The sequence below is a fragment of the Zootoca vivipara genome, chromosome 1, assembly GCF_965207765.1.
Source record: "Zootoca vivipara chromosome 1, rZooViv2.hap1.1, whole genome shotgun sequence".
Classification (NCBI taxonomy): domain Eukaryota; kingdom Metazoa; phylum Chordata; class Lepidosauria; order Squamata; family Lacertidae; genus Zootoca; species Zootoca vivipara.
In genome coordinates, this window is record NC_142582.1 from 70,504,065 (window position 1) to 70,529,569 (window position 25,505).

The following is a 25,505-nucleotide window of genomic DNA, read 5'->3' on the forward strand; positions in this document are numbered from 1 at the left end:
AGCATTTTATCAGTAATTTTTCTAAAAGCCCCTTTTTCACCTGAAGCAGTTAAATTTAAAAACAGATTTAAAATAGGCTGTCCCTTTAAATTTCTGTTGCAATGAAGCACACTGGAGCATAGCAGGCCATAATCCCTGTTACACGGCAAATTACGATTTATTTGTTCTGACAGGCAGTGTCAAAACATGGACAATCCCATCACAAACGTACTCTTGTGAATATTTTTTTGATGTTTCACAGTTTCCCTCACCTTGGCAAAGGAGCACACTATATTTCAGTGGATAGATAGGGTATTTATTACATCATGGGCATTACAATCCTTGCTTTCTATATTTGTGATCTGGCAGATAGCGTATTCATTCAGCAGGGGCTGCTTTTATTCAGTCCCTAACATAGAATTTGCCCTTTTCTTTTCTTGCAACTGCTGCACTCTAGGCCACCGTTGAAAAGGGATCACCAACCATGCACCCATAGGTGCACCCATGCATGCAGTGGGGGGTTGGCATGGCCCCCTGGATCCCCCCGCCAACCATTGAAATTAGGTTTGATAGAGGCATTGTATTGCAGCCAACAGAATACACTGTAGTGTGGGCTTGACTGTGATGCGGCCTGGTGTTAATTCACAAAGCCCTAAACAACTTGGGTGCAAAGGACCTTAAGGACTATCAGATTCCTTATGCTTTGCTTCAGCCGCTGAGCTCTTCTGATGGGGCACTGCTGGGGGACATATTTTCCCAAGACTGTTTTTGTCACCATAAGTGCTAGAAAGTGGTTTAAATAACAAAAGAAAGCTGAGGCTTTTAGGATCCAGATGCCTATTCTAAGCTTGGTTGATATGGTATGTGTAAGAGAGAGGGCTTGCAGAGAGCAGCCCACTCTGCTTACTTCCACCAGCTGGGAGAGCAGCAAGTCTGAGAGGGAAAACCAGGAACAGGAAGTGGTAAAGACGGGTCCAGGGCTCTGCAAAGTCCTGGAGGCTCAGCTCCAGGTTGGTAGCAGGGAAGCAGGGGAGGAGCTAGCTTCAGCAGGGGCTGGAAAGGAGGGGGGAGGTAGAACGGCACCTCAGGAGCCTAGTTTGGGATCATGGAGTAACTGTAGAGCCCAGGAGGAGGGGCGTTTGGATACCCAGTCTTAAAAGGGGGATCAGAGCCCGCGAGACGCCATTGCGGGCTTCTGCCCCATGCAGAGCAGACATGATTTGAGACATATCACCACTGTATATAGCATGCACAATAAAACTCTGAAAACCCAGACGATGTGTGGTGCTTACTCGGGAGTAGCCAACACCCTTCTGTGACAGTATGACTGCAGAATTGTATCATATCAGCAGAATCAATAAAATATTGTGTAGGAATTTGGGTTTCCTTTTTGTTATTTACCTTTATACTAACAAAATGTGTGGAAGGTTCGACAAGATTGTAAGGAGCAGCCTTATATTGTCACATCAACAGTCTACTTGTATTGTAAGCACCTTGAGCTTTTGGGAAAGGCCATGTGCCTGAGTGGATGTTTAAAATGAACGAAGGAACTGCTGTTATTCAAGCTTGACTTCAGGAACTGCCTTTTCAATGCCTTCTACTGAAGTGAATATGATTTTTTTTAAAAAAACCTGAAACCTGAAGACCAAAAAATGCATAAAATCAGCTCTAGCCGTTGCTAAAAAGGAAGTAGCTATAAATAGTGCTTTTTCGGGGGGGGACGCAGGGGGATGCATACCTGTAAACATTTTGTGAATATAAGTTTGGCTTCATTGGCTTTTCGATATTGAACTGCAGAAAGAAGATGCCTTACTCCCTGAGAACTACAGGTGTTTAAAATATTGGCCTAATTTGGCAGCTGCCCCGTATCTATCCAATATTACTTATGAATCTTATAGATGGGTCTTCTCCAGAGCTCGATTTGATGCAATGCCTTCAGCTGTGTTACACGGCAAATTCTTGCATGTACCAATCGATGAGCGCTTTTGCCCATGCATGTCCAATAAGGTGGAATCTGCTATTCACATTCTTTTATTTTGTGAACTCTATAGTGAAGAACAACCGCGACTCATTCTACCCCTATTATCAAAATTCACATCCTTGCAATATTATCTGGAATTTCCCCCTGAAACATTACATAAATTCCTTTTGGAAGATTCTTCGAGCTCAGTATCCTACGCTGTTGCCAAATTTTGCACCTTAGCTATTAAAAAACGTAAATCTCTTTTATTGAATAACATATTATAACAATTTGTCCTGCCCTCCGATGATGATATTGCTGATTTTCTGTTTGGAGTTGTGTTGTTTTGTATTGCTGGCTCTTGCTGTAATAAAAATTGACTGACTGAGTTTGGCCTCATTGAGGGGCAGTATTTCAATATGAGTAGGAAAATGAGAGCACCCCTAAACTTTCTTTTTAGAAAAAAAGCACTGGCTATTAAGCACTTTCACACTAGGTAGATTGTTTTGTTAGGACTCTTCTAATGTTTGTTACGCTTCCAATGCAACTTGTAGTGAATGGATTTTGCATGCACGTACATCATATCCACTGTTGCGGATACCACGCCTTTGTCTCTCTCGTGTAACAAGCAGATCCATTTCAGTTTCTCCTGGACTTGGACTGTTCAAAGACTGCCTGCTTCGGTAAACAGAGTTCTTCATTTGTTGCCTGCAGAAGAATACAGTATTTAAATGAGGCCAGTTTTATTTAGTTATTTATTTATTTATTTATTTATTTATTTATTTATTTATTATTACCTACAACAGTTTATTACCTGCCCTTCACCCCAAGGTCCCAAGGCAGGTTGCAATAATTGAAACATGAGACTAAGAACACTTTAAAAACAACTTAAAATTACGGAAATAAGGTGAGTCCTAAAAATATACACATCAGGTGTTAAAAGCCAGAGTAAAGAGGTGCATCTTCCGCAGTAGGATGTCGCTTTAGTCTTTATGCTCCGAGTTCTGGGGGGGGGGGAATCTAAATCGTCAATTCCCACTCATCTCCAAGCTAAGTAGTTACACTGATACATATCCATGCATATTCAGTTACACATTGGCAGTCATCAAGTCAAATTATATATTGATTGCTTCAATGAAGACCAAAGATTGAAGCACTTGGAAACAAACAACTAGAATTTATTAGACAATGTACTCCAAACAAATATTGGAATGCTTCTTCTTTGTGAAGATTTGTGTATAACTCTGCAATTTTAAACTGATTTAACTATACACCAGTTATTTCTTTATTCATTTCCATATAATAACCTGCAATAATGATGGATTTGCCTGATGTGCTTGAAAATCATCCAATGCATATTCATACTGTCTCACATACCATTCAGTCTCGCTAACCATTCAGCTAGGTGCCAACCTTTTTCAGTACAGTATTCCAAACCCTTAGCAACTGCATTGTTGGACTGAAGTCTGATCACCCAAGGACAGGGACTAACACATGATCACAGCATGTGAATTTAAAAAACTGATGTGCAAAATTAGCAAACAAAAGGACAAAAAGGGTAACTGGGTGGTGGCTTTTCCTCGAGCAATTTGCCTACCAGGGACTCATGGATAGTTCATGTCACACTCAAACTGATTCCTTGCTAGCACACTGTAAGCATTTCAAAATCAACCTTCTTAAAAACTGCTATGTTTATTTTAAGAAATAGCATTCAAGAAACAATACACTTCTAATAACACAGTTTGTAACACAGTTCATACTAGCCTTAACCAACCTAGTGCCCCCCAACTGTTTTGAACTACAACTCCCATCAGCCCCAGATCTAGCACAAAAGAAACAGTCCTAAATTTCCCAAATCTTGTTACCACCAGTGCTTTTTTTCTGGGGGGACGCAGGGGTACACATACCCCTAAACATTTTGTGAATCTAAGTTTGGCCTCATTGAGGGGCAGTATTTCAATGTGAGTAGGAAAATGAGAGTACCACTAAACTTTTTTTTTTAGAAAAAGGGCACTGGTTATCACTATACCGTCAGTACACATAGTCCATGAAGAACATCAATAAGTAGCATCATTTAATCTGAAGCTCTCCAGTTATTTCTAAGAAAATCAAGCAATCGTCCCACAGTTATGACAGAGCACTATGCTGTGGAAATGGATGATGGATGCTGAAAAGGTGCCCATTTTTCTCTGTGACACAAATTTGACAATAAACCAGACTAACAATGAACATCTATCAGATGACTCACTGGGGGTAGAAAATAAGCAAGACAGAAGCTAAGATAAAAGTGGAAGGCAGAGTTTCTGACCTACTTCGTAGCTGAACAGCAGGTCTTAATACCAGAGTGGGGCATCTACATAGACCATGAGTGCAAACTATAATGCTGGTGGGTCTTGAAAGCTCTAGAGCAGGCATGGCCAAACTCGGCCCTCCAGATCTTTTGGGACTACAACTCCCATCATCCCTAGCTAGCAGGACCAGTGGTCAGGGATGATGGGAATTGTAGTCCCAAAACAGCTGGAGGGCCAAGTTTGGCCATGCCTGTCTTAGTGGGAATGGTTTGAGGTGAGGGAGGAAAATATGGAAATGCTAGAATTTTCATACATGCATTGCAAATGTATAAAATAATTTATTCAAGAATTCAGTACCACAAAATCCTCAACTTTGAAACATTAATCTGCAAACAGAAAAGCAGAATACTAGGTTATAAAAAGTACAATTAATAACAAGTTTCATACAGCAACTTTTCCCTCAGATTAGTTCACTTTGTCTGCCACTGTCTCTGCCTTCACCTATTGTTGGTCTCCTTGCCTTTTGCCCTGCCAGTTCCAAAGGGCACCAGCCATGACTAAAACAGAGGCAAACCCAAGTGAGTGGAAGAAAATGAGGAAGTTTGTCTCTATATCTAAACTGATTCATTTAATTAGATTTCCTCCAGTGCATTTCCCCCCCCCCCCAATCACTTTCCCTTTCCTTAAAAAAAAGTTGAACCCTCTGAGGAACTGGGTTTGTTGAGGAAGACCTCAAATCGACTTTAATTGTGCAACTGGAATTTCCCAGTCTATGATTCAATCCCACCTGAAATAACACACTCTGCAAAGGGATTTTAGGGAGCTTCCAGCCTCCACAAACCCCTTAATTGGGTAGAATTCGTGTTGCACTTCCCCCTTCTATCTTCTAGTGAAAGGAGCTAGAAATGTGGAAGGAATGAGGCAAGGAGGTAATTCAGGGAGGTGGTATGAGTTTTTTCTAAGGGATTAAAGTCTCTAGAGTTCCCCTGTAGCTACCATTAGAGGGCAGAGAGGCAAGTTAATTCCAGGGGACAGAACTGCCTGCAAACCCAAGTCAAATTGCTGTCAGAATGCACTGTTGCATAGGCTGTCACCTCCTTTTCCCAAAGAACTACTGGAGCCAGTGAGGACTGGACAGCTTAACATGTCCCTCCCTGTGTGAGGTACAGCAGGGTGGGACTGACACTGGCCCTACACTTCTGTGATTAAAAAATTACACTGTTTTCAGATAATTTTAGGCAGATTCACACCCTTGACCTAATTGTGAAACTATTAAGGAAGGGAAGGAGGGAATCAAGAACAGTACATATAATGAGCAGTCTTTGTGAAATTGCCCTGAGATTGCCAATTAGCTGATTTAAGGAAGATTCACTAATGAGAAGGGAGGTATCAACATGAACAACTGGCACAAGCATAGGTTAGTCATTGTCGACAGGGAATACAACTGCAGCATTTTAAAACACTGACTACGTGATGAACAATACTCTAAGGAATCTATAGGGCTGGGGACCTGGTCCATGTACAACTCAGTTTATTTAGTAGCACTGATAATTTGTAAATGTTTTTAGAATGATGTTATACAAAAATATGAATGTGCGAAGGCCACTGTGTGAATAATTTATTTGGTGACAAGTTTTATTCCTTCACATTTTGAAGTACCAAGACAAGAGGGAATAGTAACAGTAGCTGCAGAGGAGGAATGTGGAGGAAAAGATTCTTAATGGCTTTATGATTTAACCTATAGATGTTGTATACTGTTTTACAAAAAGCAAATATCTAATTGATTAAAATCTGAACTTCTCTACTAAGTACACATGAAAAAATACCTGTAATTCAATACCCTTCTGCAAAAGGTGGGTATTACTAACCCAAAATGACATCCAATCCTGAATAACGTCTGAATTTGTGAATATTCCCTACATCCCACCCCCCACCCCACCCCCACAAAACCTTTTCCACTATTTGTGAGTGAATTATTGGGCAAAATGGATTAGAATAAGGAAGCTCCTTTCTCTTAAACAACAAATAAAACATTAAAAATCACGGAACACATACACCATGACCTCTTTCTACATTGTGCACCAGCAAGCAAATCCCAGAGTACATAATAAAATTTACTGGCTCAATAGTAAAACTTCATGCTAAATATGCATTAAGGATTTCTTGCTCCTTTGATACTTTCTAACCTTCCAGTCATGATTCCAGGGCTAGATCACTTCCACTGTGTACATTAATATAAAACTTCTGCCTGCTTCATTTATATTCCTAAAATAGCCTATGCTAATAGAAGAAGCTACTGTATAATTCAAACTTTATCTTATCTTCTACTGTGCATATGTAACAATTCCACTTGCCTCCTTCACTGGAGACCTGTACAAAGCCCTAATGTCCCAGCAATGGCACCAGACCCACCAATCAAGAATCTTTCTTCTTTGCTGACCTGAATCACCTTAGAATTATGTTTCTCTGGCACTTACTGTACTTTCTTTTTCATTTAATTTTATCCAGGCTCCAATTTGCATAAAAGCTGTTGGATCTCACCATTCTTTATATACCAAAGATATTCCAGAAACTCTACGCTACATTTTCCTTGACTTCTCTGCACAGGCGTTGCAGGCAGATCTTGAGTGGAGAGCCCTGCATCTCAGGTATACCTATTCAGGGATACCTATATGGGCTGGAGGAAGAACTGTAAACCAGGCATCCCCAAACTTCGGCCCTCCAGATGTTTTGGACTACAGTTCCCATCATCCCTGACCACTGGTCCTGTTAGCTAGGGATCATGGGAGTTGTAGGCCAAAACATCTGGAGGGCCGCAGTTTGGGGATGCTTGCTGTAAACAATTCCAGGTAGAAAACTCACTTTACAGTTCTTAATCCCTCCTGGTCTGAGAAAACAGGTGACAATAGAGTAACAGTTTAGTTCTTATTGCTCTTGAGCAGAAAAGTTCTTTCTAGACACTTCTGCTTGCTTGAGAGACAATGGGTGGGAATTTTTGTTCCAAAACTTGCAATTTCTAATTGGCAGCTGGGTGTCAGAGAGAAAATGATATTTTCTTCCTAAGTCTTGCGTAGTAGAACTGAGCATTCTATATGATATCCATACAATTTCCGACTTTCTATGTGCTGAAGTTTTTCTGCTTATCTTATAGTCAAAAGCCCATGAAGGACAGCCGCAATAAAAAAATTAATGGCCAGAACGAAAGTTAATGGTTCTTGTTTATTACAATACTAAGAGACACTAGCACAACTATCTGTCCTTAATAAGAATAAGTACATTGAACTAAGAAAGCAACAATTTCATATGGGGAACATTAAGAAAATACAGAAAATTCCAACAGATGTCACATATTACCTCTTGTGTTTTAATACAAATCCATTAATAATTTATTAATTACATTAAAAGGGGGGGCAATGCAACCCACAGAATCACCTATCTAAAGCTCTTTACAGCAGGGTTCCCTGTTCCTGCTAGCTAGGGATTATGGGAGTTGTAGTCCAAAAACAGCTGGAGACTCAAATTTTGGAAACCCTGCTCTAAAAAATAGACTTTAGCATAAACTTAACCATTCTTTTTACGAGAAAGGTATGACTCCGTCCACGTAACAACAATTACGTTCCTTAAAAGTATTTTACTTTTGCTTTTTGCTAACATAGGCAAAAATGGAGAAGTCATTAGCTTGTAACATCAGCATTTGAAAGTGGTTGCACTGTCATCTATTTTTCCAACATCCACAGCACACTCCAGGGCAGACCAGCATCCCTCTCCTGGTGTCAAGAGATAATAGTAATTCTGAGGTCTGATCAATAGGTAGGAAAAAAGAGAATGTTATCCCAACAGCCATATTGCTTTTCAACTCTTTTATCATCATATTACAGCTTAATACATTCATAAATAAATAAAGCACCAATCATCTCAAGGAAATGTCAAATCATTAAACAGGGGAAAGAAGGCAGACATGGGAACATTCTTCATATGCAAAAAACCTTGTCACTCCATGCTGCCATTCTGCCAATTGACACTACTCCTCATGAGTTACCTTTTTATAGTAGAGGTGGAAATGATGTGAGAGATGACAAAAATATATACCAAACACTCACCTGTTTTTGGGTTCTACAAACGGAGAAGATCCATCCGTATCAGGATCCAAAATATGATCTATTTCATTTTGTGCTTTTTCATACATCTTTTTTCTGTCTGCTAAGCCTTTGTTATTATCAACTTGGGGAAAGTCATAATAGCCTTTTCGCTTGGCTTTCAGGCGTAATTTGTTGCGATAGTGCTCTATATCAGATTTCTGCTTCAAGGCTTTGTTAACCTGACAAACAAAAAATAATTATTATAATCAAATCTATTTGTTCAGATTAACCCTCTGATTAAGTCTTGTTGACATTTGGCCAATTATTTTATAGCCTATAGATTATGTATGAGTAGGCATTTAAGTTTCCATTTTGGTAGAATTGGCAACTATCCCTAGATCAAACCTCAGGCAGTAGTGTCTAATCCACAGTTTACAATGGTGATAAAAATGAGAAACTATCCTCAACTACCTATACCAGACCTCAACATCAGGCAAATCTCAAAATAACAAGGAAATCTGACAGTTCTCCTACATTCAACTCCCAGCTCACTTCTGCAAATCATGTTAACAGTCTACTCACATTGGCAGTGAAATGTCATAGCAATGAATGCATGCAGGATCACTGCTCTAAGTGCCTATAATGGAAAATCGTACATTGCAAGTTTTTTCCAGGTTATGGAAGAAGAACCTCAAACTCATCTGTGTTCATTACCATTACTAACATGAGTAGACCACAAGTGTGAGCAGTGATTTACAGCAGGGAGTAGGCAGCTGACTGTGAGGAATTTCAAATCTGCTTTATTTAGAACAGCATTCATTTTAGCCAATGAAAATGTGAGTCCACGATCTGGATTGGCTCTTATCACAATGTGCAGTAATGTGAAGATATAACTAGCCCTTTCTCTATACTGAGAATAGACAAAACAGAGCTTTGCAGATGATGCTGGACCACAGCTCCCATCATCCCTGATTGTTGACCATGCTAGCCATGGTTGATGGAGGGTACTTTGATGGCTATCCCTATATCCCTCCAACCACAACTTTGCACCAGAATTAAGTTTTTAAACAAATAGGTCTTTTATGTAAAGTGTGTATTCATTGCGCAAACAGAGCCTGATGTATGGAGCGCTGAATAAAATAAAGGCTGCCCCCTTTCCATTTCATTATGTGCAAATTGTGGGAATTTCCCCCTCTTGCAGGTCTTCAGTGTCAATTGAAAAATATCAAATATACATCAGTTTAAATGCGAATGTGGAAAGAAATATGGGGAGACTGGGGAGTCCTGGACTGGGTACACTCCCCTGGAAGGAGCCAAGTCTGTAACCTAGGAGTGCTCCTAGGTCCCACATTGTCACTCACTAGAGACTCAGGTGGCCTTTATGGGCTAGGGATGCCTTTCTAAACTATGGCTAGTTTGCTAGTTGCAGCCCTTTTGGGGCAGAGATGACATGGTCACGGTACTCCACGCTCTGGCAACTTCTAAGTTGGATTACTGCAATGTGCTTTACATTACCTTGAAGACAACTCAGAAACGTCAACTATTCCAAAATGACTTAGGCCTCAAATATGTGAAACTACAGGTATTAAGATCAGCAGAAGTCCTCTTGGTAGTTTCATAACCCTCAGAATGCATTCTCTGTGCCAGTTCCTAGATTGTGGAATTTCCTTTCCACAGAACTGTTCTATAATTTGGGAGTACTCTTGTATCCAAGACTGATACTGGAGACTCAAGTGGCCAGCTCTGACTCATTTGCCAGCTATGGCCTCTTCACTTCTGATCCCAATGTAAGTTGCTCACCTAAGTGTTTGTAGCCCTAAACAACTTAGGCCACCAAATACCGTGTTTCTCATATTATAAGTCATGTCTTATATTAATTTTTTCTTCAAAAAAACACGACATGGCTTATTTTTGAGGGATGTCTTATTTTTTAATAAAGTGCACGCGGGCGCTGTTTGCCGGGCTTGTCAAGCCCAGCAAACAGCGCCCGCCGATCTTCGGTGACAGGCGGGGGTGGGCGGAGAGCGGAGAACGATCTCCGCTTCCCCCCCACCCCCGCCTGTCACACAGCACAGGTCGGCGGGCGCTGTTTGCCGGGCTTGTCAAGCCCAGCTAGGAGCGCCCGCCGATCTTCGGTGACAGGCGGGGATGGGGGGAGAGCGGAGAACGATCTCCGCTTCTCCCCCACCCCCGCCTGTCACACAGCACAGGTCGGCGGGCGCTGTTTGCCGGGCTTGTCAAGCCCAGCTAGGAGCGCCCGCCGATCTTCGGTGACAGGCGGGGATGGGGGGAGAGCGGAGAACGATCTCCGCTTCTCCCCCACCCCCGCCTGTCACACAGCACAGGTCGGCGGGCGCTGTTTGCCGGGCTTGTCAAGCCCAGCTAGGAGCGCCCGCCGATCTTCGGTGACAGGCGGGGGTGGGGGGAGAGCGGAGAACGATCTCCGCTTCTCCCCCACCCCCGCCTGTCACACAGCACAGGTCGGCGGGCGCTGTTTGCCGGGCTTGTCAAGCCCAGCAAGGAGCGCCCGCCGATCTTCGGTGACAGGCGGGGATGGGGGGAGAGCGGAGAACGATCTCCGCTTCTCCCCCACCACCGCCTGTCACACAGCACAGGTCGGCGGGCGCTGTTTGCCGGGCTTGTCAAGCCCAGCTAGGAGCGCCCGCCGATCTTCGGTGACAGGCGGGGATGGGGGGAGAGCGGAGAACGATCTCCGCTTCTCCCCCACCCCCGCCTGTCACACAGCACAGGGCCGAAGATCGGCGGGCGCTGTTTGCCGGGCTTGTCAAGCCCAGCAAGGAGCGCCCGCCGATCTTTGGTGACAGGCGGGGGTGGGGGGAGAGCGGAGCACGATCTCCGCTTCCCCCCCACCCCCGCCTGTCACACAGGACAGGTCCGAAGATCGGCGGGCGCTGTTTGCCGGGCTTGTCAAGCCCAGCAAGGAGCGCCCGCCGATCTTTGGTGACAGGCGGGGGTGGGGGGAGAGCGGAGAACGATCTCCGCTTCCCCCCCACCCCCACCTGTCACACAGGACAGGTCCGAAGATCGGCGGGCGCTGTTTGCCGGGCTTGTCAAGCCCAGCAAACAGCGCCCGCCGATCTTTGGTGACAGGCGGGGGTGGGGGGAGAGCGGAGAACGATCTCCGCTTCTCCCCCACCCCCGCCTGTCACACAGCACAGGTCGGCGGGCGCTGTTTGCCGGGCTTGTCAAGCCCAGCTAGGAGCGCCCGCCGATCTTCGGTGACAGGCGGGGATGGGGGGAGAGCGGAGAACGATCTCCGCTTCTCCCCCACCCCCGCCTGTCACACAGCACAGGTCGGCGGGCGCTGTTTGCCGGGCTTGTCAAGCCCAGCTAGGAGCGCCCGCCGATCTTCGGTGACAGGCGGGGATGGGGGGAGAGCGGAGAACGATCTCCGCTTCTCCCCCACCCCCGCCTGTCACACAGCACAGGGCCGAAGATCGGCGGGCGCTGTTTGCCGGGCTTGTCAAGCCCAGCAAGGAGCGCCCGCCGATCTTTGGTGACAGGCGGGGGTGGGGGGAGAGCGGAGAACGATCTCCGCTTCCCCCCCACCCCCGCCTGTCACACAGGACAGGTCCGAAGATCGGCGGGCGCTGTTTGCCGGGCTTGTCAAGCCCAGCAAACAGCGCCCGCCGATCTTCGGTGACAGGCGGGGATGGGGGGAGAGCGGAGAACGATCTCCGCTTCTCCCCCACCCCCGCCTGTCACACAGCACAGGTCGGCGGGCGCTGTTTGCCGGGCTTGTCAAGCCCAGCTAGGAGCGCCCGCCGATCTTCGGTGACAGGCGGGGATGGGGGGAGAGCGGAGAACGATCTCCGCTTCTCCCCCACCCCCGCCTGTCACACAGCACAGGGCCGAAGATCGGCGGGCGCTGTTTGCCGGGCTTGTCAAGCCCAGCAAACAGCGCCCGCCGATCTTTGGTGACAGGCGGGGGTGGGGGGAGAGCGGAGAACGATCTCCGCTTCCCCCCCACCCCCGCCTGTCACACAGGACAGGTCCGAAGATCGGCGGGCGCTGTTTGCCGGGCTTGTCAAGCCCAGCAAGGAGCGCCCGCCGATCTTTGGTGACAGGCGGGGGTGGGGGGAGAGCGGAGAACGATCTCCGCTTCCCCCCCACCCCCGCCTGTCACACAGGACAGGTACGAAGATCGGCGGGCGCTGTTTGCCGGGCTTGTCAAGCCCAGCAAGGAGCGCCCGCCGATCTTTGGTGACAGGCGGGGGTGGGGGGAGAGCGGAGAACGATCTCCGCTTCCCCCCCACCCCCGCCTGTCACACAGGACAGGTCCGAAGATCGGCGGGCGCTGTTTGCCAGGCTTGTCAAGCCCAGCAAGGAGCGCCCGCCGATCTTTGGTGACAGGAGGGGGTGGGGGGAGAGTGGAGAACGATCTCCGCTTCCCCCCACCCCCGCCTGTCACACAGCACAGGGCCGAAGATCGGCGGGCGCTGTTTGCCGGGCTTGTCAAGCCCAGCAAACAGCGCCCGCCGATCTTTGGTGACAGGCGGGGGTGGGGGGAGAGCGGAGAACGATCTCCGCTTCCCCCCCACCCCCGCCTGTCACACAGGACAGGTCCGAAGATCGGCGGGCGCTGTTTGCCGGGCTTGTCAAGCCCAGCAAGGAGCGCCCGCCGATCTTTGGTGACAGGCGGGGGTGGGGGGAGAGCGGAGAACGATCTCCGCTTCCCCCCCACCCCTGCCTGTCACACAGGACAGGTCCGAAGATCGGCGGGCGCTGTTTGCCGGGCTTGTCAAGCCCAGCAAGGAGCGCCCGCCGATCTTTGGTGACAGGCGGGGTGGGGGGAGAGCGGAGAACGATCTCCGCTTCCCCCCCACCCCCGCCTGTCACACAGGACAGGTCCGAAGATCGGCGGGCGCTGTTTGCCGGGCTTGTCAAGCCCAGCAAGGAGCGCCCGCCGATCTTTGGTGACAGGAGGGGGTGGGGGGAGAGCGGAGAACGATCTCCGCTTCCCCCCACCCCTGTCTGTCACACAGCACAGGTCCGAAGATCGGCGGGCGCTGTTTGCCGGGCTTGTCAAGCCCAGCAAGGAGCGCCCGCCGATCTTCGGCTCTGTCCCCCGATGCGCGACGGCTCGGGGAAGCAGGCAGGGAGCTCCTGCTGGGTCCCGCGCCTTCGCCTCTCGCTCGGTCGGGGCTACACGGCATGGCTTATTTTCGGGGTATGTCTTATTTTTCACCAACCCTTAGAAATCCTGTCATGGCTTATTTTTTGGGGATGCCTTAAAATATGAGAAACACGGTATGTGATAATCACCTCCATCCCTGCACACACTCTTAAATTCTAAGATTGACAGAGGGGTCCCTCTTCGTAGTTTTGCTGCTCTTCTTCTTCTTCTTCTTCTTCTTCTTCTTCTTCTTCTTCTTCTTCTTCTTCTTCTTCTTCTTCTTCTTCTTCTTCTTCTTCCATTTGTCATACATACTGAGTAGTATGACTATGGGTAGTTTTCATAAGGCAACACAAAAAAGGAGAAAATAACTTTTTGCATGATTTCACCATAATGAAATTATCCCATCTTAGCAGTCCCAAAAGGCGGATACTCCCTTCTCTCTCTTTTTTCATCCTTGCCTTCAGAGGTTGCAACCACAACCTCAATGGTCTTTAGCTGACACTCTCCTCTTCCTCAGGCAGCTCCACATACAACCTTTGAACACCACAAGTCACAAAACATTCCCCACTGGGGGCTAGCTTTCCAGTCATTGTCAACTGGGTCTGGTAGCCAGTTGCCCTGTATTACTCTCCTCTTGAGCACTTGCTTTAAAGACCCGCCAATGCATAAATGGTCACACAACTTTATAGGATACAATCTTACCTCTCCATTAAGGACAGCCGTTTCCTGATTCCTGTCTGAAGATGTGTGTGCGGGAGGCAAAGCTACAGGCTTTATGGCAATCAACTGTACAGATCCAGAAGATGTGTCGAAGGGATCAATGGCAGACTTGGCAATGCTATCAAAGAGCATATCTCCCTCCTCTTCATCACTTGTGGGCACTAAAACATATTAGGATTAAGTCAGCATATGATTTGGGCATTTCAATTCTGAGTTGGTGAGGAGGAAAGTGAAAATGAATTGCATGTAATCCTGGGGTCCCCAACATGTGCCTGTGGGTACCACAGCACCCCAGAAACAGATATCCCTGCTACTCACCAAAGTCCTCTTTTTAAAAAATGAGTTTTGGCCTTTTATGGTTGGTTCCTTGAGGGTTGCCTAATTTTTTTGTCTGCTTTATTTATTTTGGGGTGGGTGTGCATGTTTTGCCTGGGGGTTCTGAGCATCACCAGTTATCGTCAGTGAAATCTGCATTTTGTGTGTGTGTGCCCACAAAGGTTTCGTGGATTTCCAAATGTGCCTCCAGGCTCCAAAAAGGTTGGGGACCCCTGATTGTAATAAACACACCAGAGTTAGATTTCAAAGCCAATGAATCTGTTTGGGGTTTTGTCATGCAAGGCATTATGATTTTTAAGCAGATACTTCAATAAAGGAGGGTTTATTTTAAAGTAGGCTGCTGAGCATACAGGTAAATCATATGCATTAAACTCCAAACAATTAAGGTGGGTGTTGCATATGGAAGGCTAAACAATACCCTACACCAGGCATCCCCAAACTTCGGCCCTCCAGATGTTTTGGACTACAATTCCCATCTTCCCCGACCACTAGTCCTGTTAGCTAGGGATCATGGGAGTTGTAGGGCCATCTGGAGCGCCGCAGTTTGGGGATGCCTGCCCTACACTATATGTTTTAAGAATTGATTATCATACATCTTTAAAATGTAAGAAGACAAATAAACCTACAGCTTATTTTAGCTCATATTCAGCATGCACAGTGCCAAAGCCTTCTCCCAAATATTGTTCCAGTGTATTTACCTGGTGATGCCTGCACATTACATTTTGTGACACTGAGTCGGCATAACAATGTGTACAGTATGGGGCATTTACAGATGGTAATTATTTTGTGGGTGAAATTCAATTGCATACGAGCCTTCGGGTAGTGCAATGAAAGTGAATTTGGTGCTCTTGTGCAACAAACCCTCTTTTTTAAAACAAAACAAAACAGACTTTTTGATGTTAGGAAAGTGATGAGTAAATGCACTGGAAAGTGTACAACAACAATTGCTTGATGCAAAATCATATTATCTCCATGTAAACAGATCATAACCAATATCATATACCTCCCAGCAAACTTTGTGAACACAATCAGGATGAATGCAAAATAAACTGGTCATCTGAATGCTATCCTAACAGGCACTTGTTCAATGAGTCTTAGGCCTGATTCAGTTATCAAGATGATGGTGAAAGAGTATCTCTACTACTACTACTACTACTACTACTACGTTCCTTGCATTCTCTCCCTCTCATCTCCTGCTCCGCAAGTGAGAGCAGAGAGAGAGAAACTTTCACTTTAAAACAAACCTCTGATCCCAAATATGTACTATCTCAAGGAGCTGTGGTTTGTTCTAACCACAGCTGGTCAAAACAAATGAGGATCAAACAATATTTGATGGTTTGTTATTCTGGTCATTTGATATTCCAGTTTGTTAACTAATCATGCTTAGAATGGAAACCATAGTCATCCAAACTTGTATATAATTGAAAGGGACTACAGTTTGTTATAAAGTGAAACCTGAAGATTTGTTTCTCTTCCTTCAAACGTGAAAGAGAAGATAGAAGCGTACAATATGGGATCCTAAAACTCATGGTAGGGCTTGTTCATAATCTTCTAAAGCAGGGTAGGCAATCCTTTGCTATGGGGAAACCCAGCCAGATGGGTGGGGGGTATGTATAAATATAAATATAAATATAATAATAATAATAGTAATAGTAATAATAATAATAATAATAATAATAATAATAATAATAATAATATATCCATCATGGTCTGTATGTCAACTGTGGATGAGGGTTGAAGCAAGTGGTGGACAGAGTCTGAGCCAAAGTTGGCCAATGGACTTCCCCCCCTCTTTCACATCCCTCTCCCCTTTTCTTCCATTTTCTCCACCCCTATTCACCCAGCAGGCTGCTAGGAGAGGGACAGATTACTCTTGGCAGAGGTCTGAACTGATCACTTGCAAAGGGCTTCTGAAAGCAGGCCACAGGTAGACCCTACCATCATGGCTTAGGTAAGGATTGGGGAATGTGTAGCCCTGCAGATGTTGTTGGACTATAACTGTCACTATTGTTTACTATTGACTGTACTGTCTGAAACTGGGAAGGAGAACTCAATAACATCTGGGGGGCCACAGAATCCCTAATCCCCTTTGTTTAGATGACCTCTGATCAAGGCCTTAGGATCAAGCCACAATTTCAGAATTTTCCAGCAGCTTTCACCATCAGAGCAGCCAGGTGTATAGTTGGTGTATATATATATATATATATATATATATATATATATATATATATATATATATATATATATAATTCATTCACTAAATCCAAGGACAAGCCACAGGGCAATCTGTTGTACTAATTTCCTGTATGCTTTCCTCCTATTATGAAAAAAGCCATAGGGTTGCCATGTATCCTCTTTTTCCAGGGCATGTCCTCTTTTTCAGGGGTAAAATTTCTGTCTGGTTGGATTTTTTAAATTTGCCAAAATGGCTATACTTTCTGGATGAGACACAGGCATAACTGTTGGTTGAAGACTTGCTTTCCTCTTCTCTTCTTCCGCCCCGCTCAGCAATATACTACAGCTTCTATAGCCTACATATAGTAGAGGCATGTAAAATGAGGGTTGTCATAGCATCCTCATTTTTGCTCTTCAAAATATGGCAACCCTACATAATAGGTCATATTTTAGGAAGCTCTTTCTTTTACATTCTACCATCATCTAGTCAGCTAGGAGTACAGTTTTCACACACCAAGAAGAGAGAAGGAGGAAGGAGGAAGAAGATAGCCATGTATTTTGTTCCCCCACCATGCCCACCCACCCACCCAAAAGCCGAGATCCTATCAAACTAGTTTAATTAATTCTGTTATGTAACTGAGTGATATTTGTGCTGTGTGCAGTATGACCAAAGAATAAATTACTGTCGGGTTGCCATTTTCAAACTTGTATTTCTGAAGATTTAGTTGCTCTGAAAATTTATTGTTCTTTTAATTACTGTAAGAATTAAAGTGCAAGTCAATTTACGCCATCAAGATATGAAGTTGGGCTGTTCCAACAATGCCAGCATTATATGTTCAGAATGATCTGAAGCTCACGTACACACACAGAAAATAAATGTCTATAGTAGCTGTGACAGGAACTTACTTGAATTGTAGAGAAGTATAAAGGTTATCTTAGGCTTCTCCTTATTAATGTCCTTATGGTTTGCAAAATTGTGCATAAAAAGTTCTCTGATAAGCTTTCAGAAAAGAACTGCACATTTTCCTAACAAATACATATAGGAGATTGGGATGAAGAGTGGCATAGGGAGACATTGCCAAATAGCTTTCTACCAATAGGGAGAATATTTCTGTTCATCGAAATATGAGACTTAGCCTCTCTTTTACTTCAGTTTAACATTATTTCTTTAATAATACACAAATTGCATAATTTATAAAATAAATGACGCATTACAAGAACCACAATGAGGCTTTTGGTCCAAGAAGCAGAAAAGCATTAAAAGGAAGACTTTCTCAGACTGGGGAAGAGTGATCTTCAGTGGCAGCTACAAACACATAAAGAGAAGACATACTTGATGAAATTCAGGTAGTATGGAGATATTCCCGGCTTCCGTGGAAAATTGTATTTCCCCCAGTCTGTGGGTTATTCAAATGTAGAAAATAGGAATTCTCACACTCATCTATTCTACCAAATACAGGGCTTCTCTTTGTCTCTTACATTCCTGGCTCCAACTACAAATCCTCCCTTCCAAATCACAAAACAGAGCCTGCTCACAGGCTCTTCATAACTTGCTTGACTTACAGCACAAGCCTAACCATGTCTGCTCAAAAACAAATCCTATTGAAATCAATGGTGTTTACTCCCAGGTGAGTTTACCGGTAGATTTCAGCCTTAGTTAGCTTGCAGTCAGTAGGCTCCTGTCTTTCTATACAGTAGATTTCTATGAGAGTCAGGGAACCTGGATTATGTTTGTATCAAATTCCATTTTTTTGTCAATCACCAGAGCAATTACAGTACCTTCTATCCCCACCTCTCTCATTCATTCATTCATTCATTCATACATACATACATACATGCACACACCATAAAGACATGGCCAATACCTGAGATAATAAAGTTCTGACACAATAGAATGGATTGTAGAATTTAGATTGGGGGGGTTCCATTTTTAAATCCACATACATATCCAGGAACCCAGGTGGCGCTGTGGTTTAAACCACAGAGTCTAGGGCTTGCTGATCGGAAGGTCGGCAGTTCGAATCCCTGCAATGGGGTGAGCTCCCGTTGCTCGGTCCCAGCTCCTGCCCACCTAGCAGTTCGAAAGCACATCAAAGTGCAAGTAGATAAATAGGTACTGCTCTGATGGGAAGGTAAACGGCGTTTCCGTGCACTGCTCTGCTTCACCAGAAGCAGCTTTGTCATGCTGGCCACATGACCCGGAAGCTGTCTGTGGACAAACGCCGGCTGTCTGTGGACAAACGCCTATAGAGCGAGATGAGCGCCGCAACCCCAGAGTCGGACACTTAAAAAGCCCTCCGGCAAAAGAAAAACTGGAGGAAAAAAGGAAAAGGTCCTGCCAATTTTCTATTTGTAGTGAGCTGTTCTTTTTTTTTCTCTGTATGGGGAAGGTGTTCAAAACAATATTCTAATATTTTGACTGATCCATTCTACCACCTTGGGAACCTTTGACTTCATTATGCTACATAGAGACTGAGCACATGTGACTGAAAATCAGTTTGACAAATGTTGACATTCCAAAAACCCAGATTTGCCCAATTTTTCACAGTTCATCTGTGATTGCAGAATGTTTAGATTATGTTTTGTACCTATCAAGTTCAATTTTAGCTGTATTTTTAAAATAAACTTTAATCTTATAACTTAATAGATGCACCTTGTTTGTTTATGTTTTTCTCGCACTTCTCTTTGTCCATGTTTTTTTAGATTGAAAGCCTGTAAGATCTGAAAACAGTGTCATTCGGTTGTACTTAGGTGTAGGTGCTATACAAATACAGTGGTACCTCGGTTTATGAACACAATTGGTTCCGGAAGTCTGTTCATAAACTGAAGCATTCATAAACTGAAGCGAACTTTCCCATTGAAAGTAATGGAAAGTGGATTAATCTGTTCCAGACAGTCCGTGGAGTACTTAAACTGAAGCGTTCATAAACTGAAGCGAACTTTCCCATTGAAAGTAATGGAAAGTGGATTAATCCGTTCCAGACGGGTCCGCGGAGTACTTAAACTGAAGCGTTCATAAACTGAAGCATGGGTGTAATTGGTTCCGGAAGTCTATTCATAAACTGAAGCGTTCATAAACTGAAGCGAACTTTCCCATTGAAAGTAATGGAAAATGAATTAATCCGTTCCAGATGGGTCCGTGGTGTTCATAAACCGAGGTTCCACTGTAATGAATATTATTGTATCATCATTATCATCACCTTCATCACTACCATCACAATCTAGGGTGCTTCACTCTTGGAGAAACTTTGAAACACTGATGCAAAATCCTTTTATTCTGGTTTGGGCAGCTACCTGAGGAAGTTAATGGAACCTAATGGAAGAAAAGAAATCCACTGGATTTCATATAGCAGTATTGGTAGCATTTGCATGTCTGGAAGACAGATGCTGGCAACTGGAAAGTTTACCCAAGACTTTGGGCTAGGCTCCAAGGAAGAATTTAGGGGTCACAACTCAACCAAATTATGTTAGTATATTTGCAGTCCTTTCTGCTTCATTTTCTGTTTAGAAATATACAGTCCATTTGGCTGGCAAAGTGCCAATTAACACTGAAAATTGCTGGATGGGTGGGTGGGTGTTTTGGGGGGGGTCCCCTTTCAAAAAGGCATGCAATTTCAAGGGCATATCATCTGTTATATCTTCTTTTATGAAAGCTTGTAGCATAACAGTATTTTCTAAATTATTTTCAGGCTTTGTTTTACAGCACAATTCTATATATATGTCTGCTCAGAAGCAAGTTGCATTGAGTCCAATAGTGCTTACTCTCAGGGAGATGTTTACAGGATTGCTGCCTTTAACTTCCAGCTTCAACACAGACAAAACTCCCTATGCAGAACAGTTCCATTCTATAATGTTTCAAAAGCCATAATTTTTAAGAGACTTTACATGAACAGAGGAATGGAAAATGTATTGGGAAATTCATTTACGGGTATGCCATTTCAGTTGCAGTAATTCATATGATTACTAAACCTGGAGTAAAATCCACTGTGATCCAGATTTGCTTCCTTTTTAACACTGAGGTCACAGTAGTGATCTCTGGCCAAATCCAGTTTATCAGAGACTGTAGACTAAGGGGATGATCTGATGTTATCACTAGGCCTATTCTTAAACCCATTAGAGCTACTTTGGGGCTACATTCCTGTAAATGGAATCTCAACTGCTGCAACTACCATAGTCTTCAACATAAGGTACATTTGTTGAAACCACAGAAACTGAAAAGTACTAGAGATCCCGGATGCTGTTATTCATTCACACATTATTTCACTCACTTGAATGATACAATAAAAAAAATGATACAATAAAAAAAATTAAAAAATGATACAATAAAAAAATTCCTTCAGTAGCACCTTAAAGACCAACTAAGTTTTTGTTTTGGTATGAGCTTTCGTGTGCATGCACACTTCTTCATGCACACGAAAGCTCATACCAAAACAAAAACTTAGTTGGTCTTTAAGGTGCTACTGAAGGAATTTTTTTATTTTACTTCGACCCAGACCAACACGGCTACCTACCTGTAACCAGAACTATTGAATGATACAGTTCCCACGAGTGCAAAAAAATATTCATCACAACATATGAACAGATTATATTAGATAAGGGATAAAGAAGAAAATAACTATGTCAAGGCAGTAGTCCTATAAAAACTAAAACTGCAATCCTAATCCCGTTAACCTGAGATCAGGTCCCACTGAATTCAGTGGGATTTACTTCTGAGTAGATCTAGTTAGGGCTGCAACGACCTTGAGTTAAACACATACAAGATTGGGCTACACTTACTTTCTATGGGTATAAAATGACCAGACATCACCATGACATTAGTAAACACATCCTAATAATGTGTTTTATGTGTTTCCTATCCTGTTCTCTAAAGACTTGATTTGAATCGACCACATACATAATAAGCAAGCCAAATTCCTTCATGTAGTCAGAATCCTGCTCTTTGATTTTTTCCCAACATTATATGTCATGTTTCAGCACAAACTTCCAAGCTAGCCTTAAAATACAGACTCAACCACATATCTTAAGAAGAAAACAATGCCAAAATTAATTATTTAAATGTGAGAAAATATGAGCCTTAAACTATGATAATACTGTATAAGAAAGCTGGAAATGGAATTTCTCTCATCCTTGGAACAGAATACTTATTCAGTAAATGTCACTTAAATTACAAATCTGACTTTTCTTATTGTGTTTCATCTCACTGACACATGAGCGATAAAATCAAGATGTGGTTTACAAATGTTGGCGAAGTTAAGCTGTCATTTAGATGGCAATGAACTGTAAGCAAACACTGTGGGCAGTTTTATGTTTGGTCTTATCTATCTCTTTCACAGTGACTTCACAAAGTTTGCTCAGAAGAATCTGATTAAGCTCCACAATCATCAACATCTAAATCACCAATAGGCTCTCACAAGTGCATGGAGCATATTATGGGGCTGGGGAGAAATACTGGATTGCCCACATTTTGCCATAATTTCACAAAATACTATCTTGACAGCAGAAAGTACAGCATGCTCAGAATTTTGAAATGTACTTGAATAGACTATGGCAAACTTAATTCTAAAGGCCTTCACTTAAAATTGTGGAGCCTTAATGAGTTTTTTTATTATTCCTATGGGGGGAAAACATATTCATCTTTATGGGGAGGGCAACAGCTGTTTGTGTATGTTGCGTATTGTAATGAAGGGGGAAAGGGAAACATCCTTCAGCTAAAGCTATTATTTTACTTTGCTTGTATACAGTTCTACAGTGTCCTTTTATATTCATTTCATCCTCCTACTCATTTCCAAAGCAACACTAACCATTTACTAGACGAGGAAGGAGCTAGTTACTATAGAAACTAGAATTTCACTGAAATATTCTGCATATTGCACTGGCACTTTTCTGTTGAGATTAATCATGTTTCTACTACCTCTTAGGATCGCAGAGTCTCATGAAGCCCAGCCCACCCCTCCTACACCCCTCCTACAACTGACAGAACAAATAATCTGAGACCAAGGTTACAAAGACATGTTGGAGGAGAAGGCAGCTAAACTGGAAAGGCTCTCAGGCTAGGCTTTGGAGCTCAGTCCTGAAACTCACAACATTCAGCTTCAATGCATGACCCCGATTTCTCTCACCATGCATAGTCTTGTATAGTTCTATCACATTCTCACTTATTTGCCTTTTCTCTAAATTGAAAAGTCCCAAATGTTGCACCAGGGAGTTGTTTCCAACACTTCAGTATCCTTTGATGTGAACTGTACACAGTATTCCAAGTGTAGTACAGATTTGCATTCTGATACTGGCAGTTTTATTTTTAGTCCCTTTGCTAGTGATCCTGAATATGGAATTCACCTTTTCCACAGCTGCCACACAGTCTTCACCAGGTCACGATTTTCATTGAGCGACCCTACAACCCTAAGGTCTTATTCCTTGTTAGTGACTGTCGGCTAAGAAAGCATCAGTGTATATGGGAAACTAAGATATTTTGCACCAATGTACATCACTTTACACTTGTTTACAATGATCTCGTTATTTTAGTACTGTACTCATTTATTGAGTTTGGAGATACCAATACCAATCTTCTGGGGACTTTATTTTCTACATCCCTCTATTGGGAGAACTGTCCATTTCTTCCTACTCTCTTTTTTTTTTAAAACATAATTTTTATTGATTTTTACAAATTACAAAAGATGGTACATACATAAACTGTGAGCATTTTCACCCCTCCCATTCTGAAAATCTGGTGATATCTGCTGTTGGGAGGGAACAGTTAGGAATTGTTACTTTGTTGTTTTTCATTCCTGACTCTGCTCTCTGCCGTGTGCTGTGTGCAGTTTAATATCTTCTGTAGACAAGATGGCTAAGTGAGAGGCTGTAACACTCACAAAGCCAGATCTGTAAATATGCAGTAGTTAATAGAAATAAATGAGGAATGTTTTGAAACCTCTACAAATGCTTCTGCTGTTCACTGCTGATTTGGTGCTCATAAAGCCCAGTTATGAGTCCATGATTCCCGGGTGTATGCTGAAGGTGTTCCAGACGTCCTGCCCAGGCATAGGGGCCTAAGAAGACCTGGACAGATCCTGGCATTTACCCACATATGGTAGCAGGCGGATGGTTGCTGGTAGCAGACTGGTGGTTGCAGATGGCTATTGATGGTTGGATAATTGGATGTTTCTGATCCATTTCCATCTGATGCTGCACATCGGAGTTGAGCTGTGAGCTGAAGCTGTTTTTCAAGCTGCTGTTTGATTTACAGAAAGGTATGTTGCTGGCTGCCAGGAAGACAGCAGAGACGCTTTTCCAGTTTGCCTGTTAATTGTGCTGAGTGGGGAGAGAAGTTGCTGAGAGAGTCAAGAGTATTTGGGGTGCATGAAGGGAAGTGTCTTGCTGTTAACTAAACACAGGCATGGCTTCTGCACATTCTGGCCAGATGTCTCTATCTTTTCCTCTCCTTACACCAGAGACCTATCCTACATGGCAGGTCAAAATGAAAGCACTTTTACAAAGGGAAAAGCTTTACCATATTATAGAAGATGACCCCCCTAATGAGGATGATGATGGATGGCCAGCGTGGCATGAGGCAGACATGAGAGCCAGGGGGACAATTATTCTGAGTGTCCAGGACCAGTTGTTGGTCAACTTGGAGAACCAGCAGACTGCACGGGCTGTTTGGAATAAACTTCGAGATATGCATCTAAGACAAAATGCAGGATCCAGTGTGCTTTTCTTTAAAAAGCTGTGTAGGCTGGAATTGCAGAAAGATGGTGATTTGCCCAGCCATCTAGCCCAATTAAAACGTCTCAGACAGGATCTTGTCCAGCGAGACTTAAATATTTCAGAAGCTGTTTTTGCAATGCTTATCATAAACAGTTTGGATGAATCTTATGATGCTGTAGCTGCTCAATTGTCGTCTTTGCCCAATGACCGTCTAACAGAAGATTATGTGTCTAGCGTGCTCTTGAATGAGTGGGATCGCAGACAGACTGCTAGAGAAAGCAGGGACAAGGCTGTTGGAAATGCCTACAAGCCTTCAACAGGGGAAAGTGAAAGTGTTGCAAAAGCTCTTAAAATGCGCCGCTGTTTTTCTTGCGGAGAGGTCGGCCATTTTAAAAATCAGTGTAAAAACTCTTCAAAGAAGAAGGGCAACTTCAAAGGCAAAGGGGGAGGAGGCCGAAAACCCCAAGGGCCAGCTGCATCAAAGGCTTTGATTTCACGCAGTTCTAATCAACTCACACGTTCTGTTTTTGTTGTCGACTCAGGAGCCACAAGGCACGTGGCCAATGATAAAAATCTCTTTCTTCATCTTGAGAAACAGGGAGGAGCAATTCATCAAGCGGATGGAACGACTATTAAAAGTTTGGCTCAGGGAACGGTTTCTTTGCAGAGCCTTAATGCAACAGTTAAAAATGTTATGTATGCTCCTCATTTGCAGGATAATCTCTTGAGTGTTTCTCAGCTAGACGCTCAAGGATTTAAAGTGGTGTTTGCAAACTCTCGGTGTGAAATTCTTCGAGACAACAAACTCATTCTTTATGCTAAGTGTGTTGATGGTTTATATGTATTGCCTTTTGTTACAGGTACAGCTGCTGGAGCAACTAAAGAAACTGAAAAGGCGTGCTGTAATATATCAGTAGATAAGAATGAGAAATTGCATAACCATTGTATTCATGATTATCATCGTTTGTTTGGTCATTTGCATTTCCAGGCAGTAGGTAAAATGCAAAATATGGTTGAGGGCATGAAAGTTCAAAAGTGTCCTTATCATATGAAATGTGTCTCATGTGCAGAGAACAAAATTAAGCAAGCTCCCAAAGGTACAAAATCTGGGAGGGAGGTTA

At 43.5% G+C, this 25,505-nt stretch overlaps 1 protein-coding gene across 7 annotated transcripts in view; it reads right to left on the minus strand.

The window, feature by feature from the left end:
• Positions 1 to 25,505, minus strand: part of KIAA1549L (KIAA1549 like) — a 159,129-nt gene that overhangs the window by 22,286 nt on the left and 111,338 nt on the right. For all 7 annotated transcript variants that reach the window (XM_088653645.1, XM_088653634.1, XM_088653619.1 and 4 more), the window contains 3 exons: positions 14,152 to 14,330; positions 8,331 to 8,548; positions 2,518 to 2,647 (listed from right to left, as the gene is read on the minus strand). In XM_088653645.1, coding sequence (XP_088509771.1) covers positions 2,518 to 2,647; positions 8,331 to 8,548; positions 14,152 to 14,330 — 527 coding nt within the window. The remainder of the gene's footprint in view (positions 1 to 2,517; positions 2,648 to 8,330; positions 8,549 to 14,151; positions 14,331 to 25,505) is intronic.